The 11578-nt window shown below is 47.7% G+C and overlaps 2 protein-coding genes across 3 annotated transcripts; both read right to left on the bottom strand.

The window, feature by feature from the left end:
- Window positions 1–1046: 1046 nt before the first annotated feature.
- LOC100274407 (uncharacterized) lies at window positions 1047–5922 on the bottom strand. Its single transcript, NM_001148766.1, has 6 exons — window positions 5059–5922; window positions 4281–4364; window positions 2428–2510; window positions 2250–2337; window positions 1866–2120; window positions 1047–1485 (listed from the first exon to the last, which is right to left on the bottom strand). The coding sequence occupies exons 1-6, from the start codon at window positions 5848–5850 to the stop codon at window positions 1357–1359; spliced, it is 1431 nt and encodes a 476-aa protein (NP_001142238.1). The 5' UTR covers window positions 5851–5922; the 3' UTR covers window positions 1047–1356.
- Window positions 5923–6278: 356 nt separating this feature from the next.
- LOC100381421 (uncharacterized) lies at window positions 6279–11302 on the bottom strand. Of its 2 annotated transcripts, none has more exons than NM_001174262.2 (9): window positions 10802–11238; window positions 10091–10662; window positions 9328–9421; window positions 8920–8995; window positions 7732–7895; window positions 7465–7642; window positions 7250–7372; window positions 7068–7163; window positions 6279–6929 (listed from the first exon to the last, which is right to left on the bottom strand). In NM_001174262.2, the coding sequence occupies exons 1-9, from the start codon at window positions 10858–10860 to the stop codon at window positions 6648–6650; spliced, it is 1644 nt and encodes a 547-aa protein (NP_001167733.1). In that variant the 5' UTR covers window positions 10861–11238; the 3' UTR covers window positions 6279–6647. The 2 variants fall into 2 exon arrangements, with proteins under 2 accessions (NP_001167733.1, XP_008655157.1); XM_008656935.3 differs by having other exon boundaries at window positions 6280–6929; window positions 10103–10662; window positions 10802–11302.
- Window positions 11303–11578: the final 276 nt, after the last annotated feature.

The following is an 11578-nucleotide window of genomic DNA, read 5'->3' on the forward strand; positions in this document are numbered from 1 at the left end:
CCCAGCTCACGCCCAGCGGCGCAGCCACTCGACGGCGCTCCGCTGGCCGGGTGGGCGCGCCCTCGTCCCCACGCTGCGCGCCTGGGACGGAACAGGAGCTTTTGCTGGTGGCCTGGGCCTGGTGGCGCGGCGTCGAATTCGGCCCTGGCGGGCGGCTGGCCGGCATGCCATGTGCGGCCACGGCTGCGTGCGAGCCGGGGAGGTACGCCACGCCACGCCATGCATTGCACGCCCATCAGCGAGCGTGGGGCACGGCCGGGGCAGCCCGCGCGCGCCGCGACACTCTGGCTGCCTCACCGCCACCGCCCACCGGTCCTCTTTACTGGCAGAGCCAGTGACAGCACGAACCCTGCATCTGCCCCTGCCTGGCCAGAAAGGGCCTGCCGCCCCCGCGCTCGGGAGTCTGGATATAATGGACTGGGGCACCGGGCAGTCGAGTCCAAGGGCAACGCCAACGCCATACTCTCTACTCCTACTCTACTGCAGCTGCAAGACAAGGAACTCGAGGAAACAATCGTGCCTCGATGATGGAATTGCAGTGCAGAGCATCCATGCACGCACACGTGCTCTTGTTTGCTTCCGTATTCCGTCTCGCCATCGCGATCGCGATGACGTCGCTTCCCTTGCCGGTTCCCCTGGTTACTTCGCCGCGCAAAGTGCCCAATTGCCGGTGAACCGTTCCCCGATGCTGCGACGTTACGTTGCCACGGCGGACGGTGCCCGGTGGGCCGTCCCTTCCCTCCTCCGTGTAAGCCTGCTGCCGTGGTGTGGTACGCTGAGAGCCTGAGACAGTGTACGTTGCTTGGTCTGCCGCCCTGGGTTTTTTATTTATTAATCCTTTTAAAAAGAAAATTTAAAACTATTTTCAAATATAACCCGTCTAACTAGGGGCCCTAACTAGGCGCACCAATCTCTCTAGCGTGACTAAAGTACCGTGCCACGTCATGTAGGGCAGGCAACCATCGCAGTCAGCTGCACACTGAGTGGTTGACGCTGGCGGAGCTTGCCGCGCCAACACACAGTGACGGAAGTAGCACTAAGCACGTAGAGTCATACAATTCTCGGCATCGATAAAATTGCTTGCTCAAGAGTCCAAACCTCAAGTGGCATGGCAGTAAGACGATTTAACCGCGCACAGGCATCACAACGTGCCTAACTCAACCAGCAAGAACAGGGTAAACCGAGAGGAAATTATTGTAACAGAAACGATGATGGGGCATGAGTCTCCTCTGCAGTGAATCTGATGTCAATTAGGTCCTGACTCAACTGCAGGAAAACCTTTCCGCATGCGCTTATTTCGCCAAACTGACTGGATTCGCCCTTATACTTGGGGATGCTCATGGCGCCCCCCTTCCTTCATAGCAAGCTGTTCTTGTATGCCTGCCACCCTTGCAAGCGGTACTCCCACGCCTTCTTCATAGGATCGCTCGCCTTTATAATCCCACGGCCAACTATGATTATGTCACTGCCCCTGTAGTTTATCACCTAAATTGCAAAAAGGCAAGAAACACCTCCAGACTGAAGCATATATCTCAAGATTTGAACTTTTCAAAAAGGAGAATATTCTCGCTGCAGCGATATCTGCCAATGCCACAATATATATCAAATGTGTAAAGTAGAATTTTGTTTACCAAACAAAATGGCAGATTTTTAATGGTTGTGGCCATTATGATCTAAATATATTTCCAAATGGTCAAGAGGAAACCAATCTACCAACAAACTGATGCTTTAAAAATTGTAGAGTGGAGTGGCGTGACCAAACCCAAAAAACTGCAAGTATGCACACAGGTATAACAAACTAAAAGCATTAAGATTCGTGAATAAACACCAATATTCCAATGGCCACACAAACAGACTGTACTTACAGATTCGGGAGTGTTGTATTGTTGCCCAAGATCATCTCCTCCTGCGACCATCTGAACTCCAGGCGTGGCATGGATAAATGCAGGGCTTGATGGTTTTACTGACCAAGACTCAGGATTTACTGATATAAATCCCATCACAAAATCAGAATGTTGCTCAGCAATCTTTACGGCAGCAGCAGTGTAATCTCCATGGGCAAGGTTGCCGGCAGAGCTCATCTCAGCGAGCAGAAGTAGCCCTCTTCCTTTAGGCAAACCCTTCAAGGCCAGAACACAACAGTTGATGCGAGTACCATGATTCATCAGCTATTCTTATATGCAACAGTAACTTATTCTAGTCATTAATAATAGTTGCCATGCAAGTAATACACATAGAGCATACAATACCTTCAGCTTCAAGCCATCTACGATTCCAGGTCCAGGTACTATATGCGCATTAACAATATCGGCCCAATCCAATATGCGGAATATTCCTCTGAACCAAACAAGGGAAAAAGATTATAGCATACAAATATGGAGATGCAACATACAAGTGAACATGTAGATACCAAAGTTCTTTTCTCACCCTTCATATTGCATGGTTACTGTATTTCCAATGTCAGCAAACTTGCGGTCTTCGAAGATCAAAAAGTTGTGCTTCTCAGCAATCTTCAACAAAATGTTAGGAACCAATTACATAGAAAGATGAGACATGTAAAAGACAAGCCAGGCAATGATTTAAGCATCTTAGAGCATCTCCATCAAGAGCCCAAAACAGGGTCCTATTTTGAAATATAGGACTCTTAACACCAAAAACATGCTCCAACAATGGTTCTATTTTACAAAAATTCATCAAACGATTATAGTACCTCATACACTGGAGCCCTATTCTCATTTTGTAACTATTCCTAACCTTTTATTTCCTAAATAACATGATTTATTTCCTAATAATATGATATATGGATCAACTGTTGGAACTGCAAACATTTTTGTGGCCCTAAACACTTTAAATCAGGTCCTATTTTAATTTTGAGGACTCAAATAACATTCTTGTTGGAGAAGCCCTTAAATAGCAAACATCTTATTGTTATGACAGAAAATATCTTTGGTGGTTTATGAAACAAAATATGATTCTGGAAGAGTAAAATGCACCATGGGTCCTTAAACTTTTCAAGGACCGCCACTTGGGTCCTCATACTGAAGAAGTGGTCATCTGGGTCCTCAACATAGATGGCCAATAAGCACGAGGCCCATGAGCCCGGCACGAAGCCCGCTGTTTAGGCCCGATCCGAGCCCGGCACAGCCCGGTTCTATGCGGGCCCGGGCCGGCCCACCATGAATAAGCGAGCCGGGCCCGGACAGGAAACTAAGCACGATGGGTTGGCCCGGCACAACCCGTTTACCTCTAAGCCCGCTTTTTTGCACTAACCGTGCTTACCGGCCCGCTTAGCCCGTTTTTTGGCCCACTTTTCCGTGCTTACCGGCCCGTTTAGGCCCGCTGTGGGCCGGGCTCGAACAGAGAAACGAGCCCGTGGGTTTAAATGGCCCGACCCAGTTTTCTAACCGTGCCTGGCGGGCCGGACCCAAAACGAGCCGGGCTTCACCGGGCCCAGGCCGGGCCGGGTGACCCGTTTGGCCATCTCTAGTCCTCAATCTACTGTGGACTCTCACCTGGTCCTCTAACTAAAAAAGTGACCATTTAGGTCCTTCAATAATTGTCATTAGAGGTCCAAATCTCACATCACCTCTATATACCAACGTGGTTGCACCAGCATGGATGGAACCAGGTTTCAAGGACTCCACTTGGGTTAGCACCAGTTAAACGCAAAGAATCGACACTACCTCTATTAACTAACAGCTCAAAGCCATGCCATGAACAAAGGCTTATCATCCTCTCGAGCACATCACCATTTTGCGCAGCACCCTTCCTTGCTCTTTCCTGGATCTGCCCCATTCCTGCTCAAGCCAGTAGCCTATCTAAGCCATTCACTCCTAATATCACCAGCTGCCTTACCTCCTCTTAATGCATGCATAACTCACACCACCACGACATTCTCTTTAAAGACGAATAAACAGAAAATGGAGGGAAAGAAGCACTAAATATACCCCCCACAAATGTACAGTTGCATGCGCAGGATGTGTGAATCATGGCCATTAAGAATCCATTTTCAGTTGCTCACACAGCTGCTCCCGATCTAGACCAAAAGACATGGTGTCTACTCGAAGACACTTGGATGCATAGCTGCAGCCTGTCACTTCATCACAGCAATGATGGTGCTAAATATAAAAGAACCTACATCTGATTTTTTTTATACTAAAAAGAAGGAAAAAAATTAGAATGCAACTTAAGATATGGACCGGAAATATCATGTAGCATATCGTTGTAAAAGTAAAACACAACATGAACAAAAACCGGTATAGCATCATGAGAACACATACCGAGCGGAGCTTAGAGCCAAAATCTGGGGTAAAATCAGATAATATATCCACATGGGTTTTCAACATACAAATTTGAGGGCCGACCTGCAAAATAGTTGGATAATAGTGTTAGTACATGTACATATCAAATCCAGGGAGTCATTCTTCCAAAAGACGTGAGAACTGAGAACAAGAACTGTTTTACTCGTAAATACCGATTTTACTATTTTTAGAAAATTCAAAAGGCCTGTAGGCACTAGGCAGACAAAATAGCATGCTGTGATATAATGACAATTCACAATGCCAAAAGTTGAACTTGAAGACATCCGGCAGCACATCCACTTGTGAATAGTTTCCTATAACTAAACCTAAGTTAACAGATCAACAGCTTATGCTAGTGCCTATAAATTGCATCCCTAATTTTTGAAGAGGGCAGAGATTACCACCATTATCTAGAATTCCTTGATAGCACATCGAAAAGTGTGCAAATTATGTGCATCCAAGAGTATAAATCAAGGCATTAAATAAGCCATCTACCAATCAACATCAGAAGACCGAAACTACTAAGGGGATGTTTGAATGCACTAGGAGTAGTAGTTAGTTGGCTAAAAAATCACTAGTGGAATTAGCTAGCTAACAAATAGGTAGCTAACTATTTGCTAATTTGCTAAAAGTAGCTAATAGCTCAATTATTAGCTAGATTGTTTGGATGTCTTCAGCTAATTTTAGCAGCTAACTATTAGCTCTAGTGCATTCAAACACCTACTAAATAAAGTCTAAAACATTAGAAGCCCTCTACCTTGTCAGCCAGCTCAAGGAGTTCCTTTGTTGTCCCGACATCAGCGGCAACACACAGGTTGGTCTGCTTGGTCTCCATCAGCTCGAAGAGCTTCTTCCCCATAGGGTTGGTGGCAAGATTCGCCCTCTCCGAAAATGTCTTTCTGAGCACCCTGGGTGTAACAGGTGCTGCCCCAGGCACCGCCACCTTCCTGTTGGCGTCGAGGAACTGCCTCACCTCCTGCGCCTTCTCCTCGGTCACCTTCCCGTGCTTGAGCAGCACGGCCAGCACCTCCGTGAGGGTCATGAGCGAGTGCAGCGTGATCCCATTAGCGGCGAGGTTCTCCCTGCCACCCTGCTCGCGGTCGACGACGACTACGGCGTCGGCGACGACGAGCCCCTCGGCGCGGAGCGGGGCGGCGGTCTCGAGCACGGAGGCGCCACTGGTGACGAGGTCCTCGATGATGAGGACGGTGTCCCCGGGGCTGAAGGAGCCCTCGATGGACTTGGCGGTGCCGTGGGCCTTGACCTCCTTGCGGCGCATGAGCATGGGGATTGAGCGGTCGACGGAGAGGACGGCGGCGATGGGGAGCGCGGTGTAGGGGACACCGCAGACGAGGCCGTAGGGGCGCGTGGCCGGGAGCGCGTGAAGGAGCGAGGCGACGGCGGAGAGCAGGCGCGGGTGGGAGACGAGCGCGCGGAGGTCGAGGTAGATGGGCGATTTGATGCCGGACTTGAGCGTGAAGGAGCCCAGCTTCACGACCTCGATGGCGTGGAGGTCCAGGATGAGCGACTCCAGCGCCGCGGCGTCCATGGCCTAGGGTTTTTTTCTGATGCGGCGGGGGTTTGGAGTTTGGACTGAGGTTTGGTGATCGACTGGGGAGGGAGGCGGCGGCGGCGGAGCGAGAGCAGGAAGTGGCTTTGTAGTAGTTTGTTGATTTGCTGCGCAAGCGCAACGCCTGGGGGGAAGTGAATTGATGCCGGGCGTTACCAGGTCCTGCAGCTTTGGATGGACGGACAGGATGAGAGGATGCCCCACAGACGTTACACGGAGAAGAGATAAATTGCAGAAACGCAAACACATTTGAAGTTTTGAACCGCATTTCTTAAAAAAAAATCATGTACAATCTGGTGGATTATCCTAAGTAAACATTCCATTGACAAATACTGTAACGTTCAACATGTCTTCGCATAAGAAAAATGACAGCACACAACGGCGATGTTGACGCCGAAACTGCGGCAGGAATTAAACCCGATGGGGGCAGCTTGCATTACAAAACCGTCAAGACTTTTATCATAATAAAACAAGGAATAACCACCAGGCTCGCAGTCCATGGAATGGATTATTCCAGCAACTTGCAGGAAATGCTCGGTAGATACAGCAGAAAACTGTAACATGTATACTAGACTCGCATGTCAACAGGAATGGGCATGGTATATCCTTGTTTCGTTTGCCCACACATACAAGTATACAGCACAGAATCGTCATTCCCAATAAGTATTTGCATCGGTTCAGATGGCTGTCATCACAAACAGAGGGAGGCAGACTAATGAAGAAGTACACAAGTAAGTGAATCTGGACTCAGGACTCGACTCCTACTGAGCAGCAAGCTATTGAGTGAGAGGGACGCACTCGAGCTCCATCTCAAGCTGGCCGCGCTCGACGTTCTGGAGCCTGGCATTCACCACCTGCTTCACCTTGCCGTTGACGATGGAGATGGCGCTGTCCCTCGGGATCCAGATGCCATCTTTCGCCAGCCATTTGTTGAGCTGCGCGGTATCTGCGATAGCAGAGGTCTCGTGGGCTTTGGCTGCAGCAACCAGTGGCTGGATGTTGATCTCGGCCTCCCCCATCCGGTCGTCAGTGGTGAACGTGTCCTTGTCGTAGACTTGCTGTCAGGGGGGGGGGGGTTCTCAAGCACATAAGGTAGGCTAGCTAGGCTGGCTGGTAGCCAAAGTAACTAAGCGCATTTGATAAAATCTTCTTCTGTGTATCTTAACAACCTCAAAATAAATAAATAAAACGCTTACCAGTTTAAGCAGCGGCACTGGGTCGGGTATCGAAAGCATGAGCCTTTCATTCCATACAGGATTTAGACTGCTCTTTACCACTTTCGTTTTCATTGTCTGCATAGGTGAAACAAAAGAGTCATGGGCTTTGCATAGCCCTAGCTAGGATGCATGTTTGGTGAATTTTGGAGTTGCTTAACTACCTGGTGTCCTAGGTTAATGATAACGTAAGGATCACTCGACATGACATCACGGATAGCTAGATTTGTGCCTCTTATGATGTCGATCTTAATCAATCCGACAAACTCTACCATGCCCACCTCGATCTAGAAGAGATATATAAAGCAAAGAGTCAAATAGTTTCCAACATTTAAAGTATTTATACTAAAGACAGGTGTGCGAATTTCGGCAATCGTACTGTTTTCTTTGTTGATTTGGCCTCGTGCTCTTTTCTCCTCCAGCTGTTCCTGAATGAATGGCCTAAACCATGTCGACTTGAACTAGTACTATGCTGTTGGTGATTATGTTTCTCGTTGCGTCGTGGAGGACATGAAAGCTGGGGGTTAGTCAAAAATTGTTGAGCCTCGTATTTTCTCCTGCACACACACACACACATGTATATAAATTAAAGAAACCTGCTATGCATGTGTCAGTAAGACATCAAAAGATTGCAATTAACGTCTACCTAATAAAATCATTGCGCTCCTCCGCTGAACAATCTTGCCTTGGCTTCGCGTAGTTTTCGGGCACAAATGCTTCATATATCATGTTTACTGCAGCATTCCCACCTGAATCAGCTAAAATATCAACCTGTTCATCTGCCCACTCGTCTAGCTTCACCGAAACCACCTGAAATGGACAGAATTCAGGAGTCAGCCCCGAGCAGTGAATTTTCGAACCACTAAACTAACGTAGATATGGGCATTCTATTGTTGCTCTCATGAACTCAAGTGACAGCCATGCTGGAAAGACCACATACATGACTAATTCATGTGCATTGCTGTCTGCACATCTTCCTGCATAATTCATGTGCATTGCTGGCAAGAGATAAGGATTAGGAAAGATATTAGATTAGATTAGGTTATTGGTAGAGATTAGTTTCTTAGGGCCCAAGTCTCCTCTCGTCTATATGAGGATGGGATGTGTCTCCTTTCAAAGCAATGAAAAAGAATGAGTCAAATTCCTCCAAATTGCTCTAGTTTGTCGTCTCCAGGCTGATTTTGCCCAGCTCTTTTTCTAGCAATAGCTAATAGCAAAAAAAAAACCTTAAAGCTAGCTTTTAAGCCAAAAGCCTAAAAGCAACATCTCAATACAAACGGCCCCTTATACTTGAGCATCCCCAGTGCACCAGCGTGGAACCGTGGAGCGTTGCCCCAAAGTCCACATCTAACTTGGTCCTCCATGTAACCATAAACTACAGTCTCGCGGAGTGTCAGAGTCCCCTTGCAGAAGGAGCAAGATCTTCATCTGACAAAAGATGTAGGCAGCAAATGGAGAACGTGTTGTGGCCTTGTGGTTGTGGGAAGTCTGCAGAGCATCTTCGCAAGCATATGACAAAAAGTAACCAAGGAGAGACAGAAAAGTATGTGGACAATGTCCTGGTACTTTAGGTTCAAGCTAACAGGCCCTGTTAGCTTGTGTTGGGCTTGCTCTTATGATACCTATAGAAACTCATCAAGAGGCCAAACATGTGGAAAGATCATTATCTAATTAGAGTTAACAACATATCCAGTAGGCATTCAGATGAACAAATATAATAAATAATGAACGTGAAAGCTGGAAGACCTGTGCCAAAGGTCATTCTAATAAATGGCTAGTGTGAACTGGCATGTGCTCCAAAGGTCATAATAGAACGTTATAAGACATGTCTTGCCTTGGATATGTGTACTCCAAGACTTCTATGAGCTCCTGAACACTTGATGCAAATGAAAACACCAAAAGTCATTGACCTGCGAACATAAAAAAAGCATTCGATGAATATGCAGGTTGTTCATTGTGTTGATAAAGAAAACATAATTCTACTGTAAAAGACCAGTACCACAAGAAAATCGTCCCATGAACCTATGTGAATAAAAAAATGGTCAGGTGGAGATAGGTAAGGGTAACCAACAGGTGCATTGATTCCATTCTGCATTTTAGTGTTTCAGCTCAGATTTAGTAAAATTCAATGTTTCTTCCTATCAACCAACATATTTTATTTTTCATTTTTCAATGTAATGCATGGATGGAACGAAATGTCGCAACACAAAAAAAAGTATTAGTAGAATTGATGGATACTTACACCCATTTTGGATCTGGAGCACCACAATCAGCACAGTATCTGTTTGCTGGTTGGTTCAGAAGATGATCTAACCTCTCAGCTGTCTTAAAGGGACCTGTTAAAAACCATGGACACACATAGTTTCAGTAGTATTTTCGAGTACACACGGATTGACTCAATATGACAAAAAGACGGCGTATGTGCAACAACTTTTACTAGTTTTCATGTAGCGACAATAGGTCAGGCCAGCTTAGTCAAGGCGATTATTATTTTCTTGATTTACTAACCACATATACCAAAATAAAATAAATTTACACATTGTTAACGATAAAAACTAAGCCTAGCATAGCTGGTGTGTGGATTCACGCCTAGGCCTAGATCACTCATGTTTGAGTCTCGATCAAGACGGATTTTGAATCTTATTTGCTATACATAGAGAACCGCCTAGTTCATCCTTACTGGTTGATCTAGTTTTTGTTTATAATTAGTACCAATATTTTTCATGGTGTTCAAGGGGTGTTAGTTACGCTAACAAAAATAAGATTTAAAAGAAAAGGGAAGGACTACAGTTTCACTATTAAAACAGAGAACAAAGTATCCAGATAATGCTACTAAGCCTTGAAACTCTGAAGTGCTTTATTCATTAATGAGACTGCGAACTATATCCATTGGGGGGGGGGGGTATAATTGCAACGAGATACACGTTAGGATCTAGGTTTATCCAAAGCGAAGAATGCAGGCTTACAATTTACAAGGGGCAGCAAAATAGGAATATGAGCAGTACATGTAACAAAACCTTGGTTGCTGCATTGATCATTAGCATCTGTCTTGGTTGGCATTCCACTGGCTTTGGAGCCTTGGTGATCGGCATGGTCGTTAACATCCATCTTGGCTGCTATCCCACATACTTTGAAGGTTTGACAATCGCCTTGGTCACTAGTATCCGTCTTGGTTGTCACCACCCTACATACTTTGGAGCCTTTGTGGTCGCATTGGTCAGTAGCATCCATCTTGTTGGCTGTCAATCCACAAGCTTTCAAACCTTCGCATACGCCATCTTCACTAGCATCCGACTTAGGTTGCAGTAGTCCACGGGCTTTCAAACCTTGACGGACGGGGTGGTCATTATCCATCTTGCCTGGCAATTCACAGGCATTGCCTTTCGATTCGCAGGCTTTCGAAACTTGACGATCGGCATGGTTGTTGTCCATCTTGGCTGGGAATTCGCAGGCTTTCAAGCGTTGACGATCGGCACGGTCGTTATCCATCTTGCCTGGCAATTCTTCACAGGCTCTCGGACCTTGGCGGTCGCCGTGGTCACTCGAATCCATCCTTGTTTGCATACCGCGCGCTTTCCTGGAAGAGGGAAAAACGGGTGCATCAGTTTCTGAAACAATTCACCGCGATGGACGCACAAACACACGACAACCACAATCATGAGACGACCGGTGCAGTTGCGAAATCGGGGTTGCAATTGCAAAGAGCGCCAACGTACCTTCTGTTGTATGGCTTTGGGCTATCAACGAATCTCTGCACGGGATTGCGCCCCTCCATCTCGTCCCCGTCGTCCCCAACGCCGCCTCCCGTTCTTGCGCTCCTCTACATCGTCCTCGTGCCAGGGAGCGGGCGGGCGGGCTCAGCGCGGGCGGTCAGCGAGCAAAACGGAGGCAGACCGGCCGGATGAACAATGGCGTCCGATCCATCCAAGGAAACGACGGAGGTCCGGAGCGATCACGTACGACTTCTTGGGGGCGGAGGCGACGACGTCGAGGAGGACGTGTTGCGGCAGGAGGAGGGAGAGAGGCGCGCGCGGTTGCGGTCGAAGGATACCTGGACGTGCGCGGAGGGCGGCGCAGGGCCTGCGCTGCGCCGCGCCTGCGCTGCTAGGCTGGGGCGAGGAAGGAGCGGTGGTCGTTGGAATCGGAGCTGGGCTGCGGGTATTTTGGCAGGATTCAGATTTGAGGAGAAAAAAAAAGGGATCGTGTCCCGTGCTCATGGCGCTCCCGTGCACATGTGAGCACTTTTAATCTGGACCATCCCTTCCTCATCCAACGTCCAGCAGCAATTTTACATAAACCCCCTCCCGCCGTATCTCCTGCACTCTCTGGTTCATTGTGATTTGCCCCCGATGGCCCAGTGGACCGGACCGGACCGAACCAGGCGCCCTACGCTGATCGCACAACTGATGGTCTTCCTATTCGTCCTGCGTGATGGGCTGATGGCAGACGGCAGACCTCACCATGGCAGCCCGCCGCCTCTAGGTCTTCCCACT

Source organism: Zea mays, chromosome 8, assembly GCF_902167145.1.
Source record: "Zea mays cultivar B73 chromosome 8, Zm-B73-REFERENCE-NAM-5.0, whole genome shotgun sequence".
In the NCBI taxonomy this organism is placed as follows: Eukaryota; Viridiplantae; Streptophyta; class Magnoliopsida; order Poales; family Poaceae; genus Zea; species Zea mays.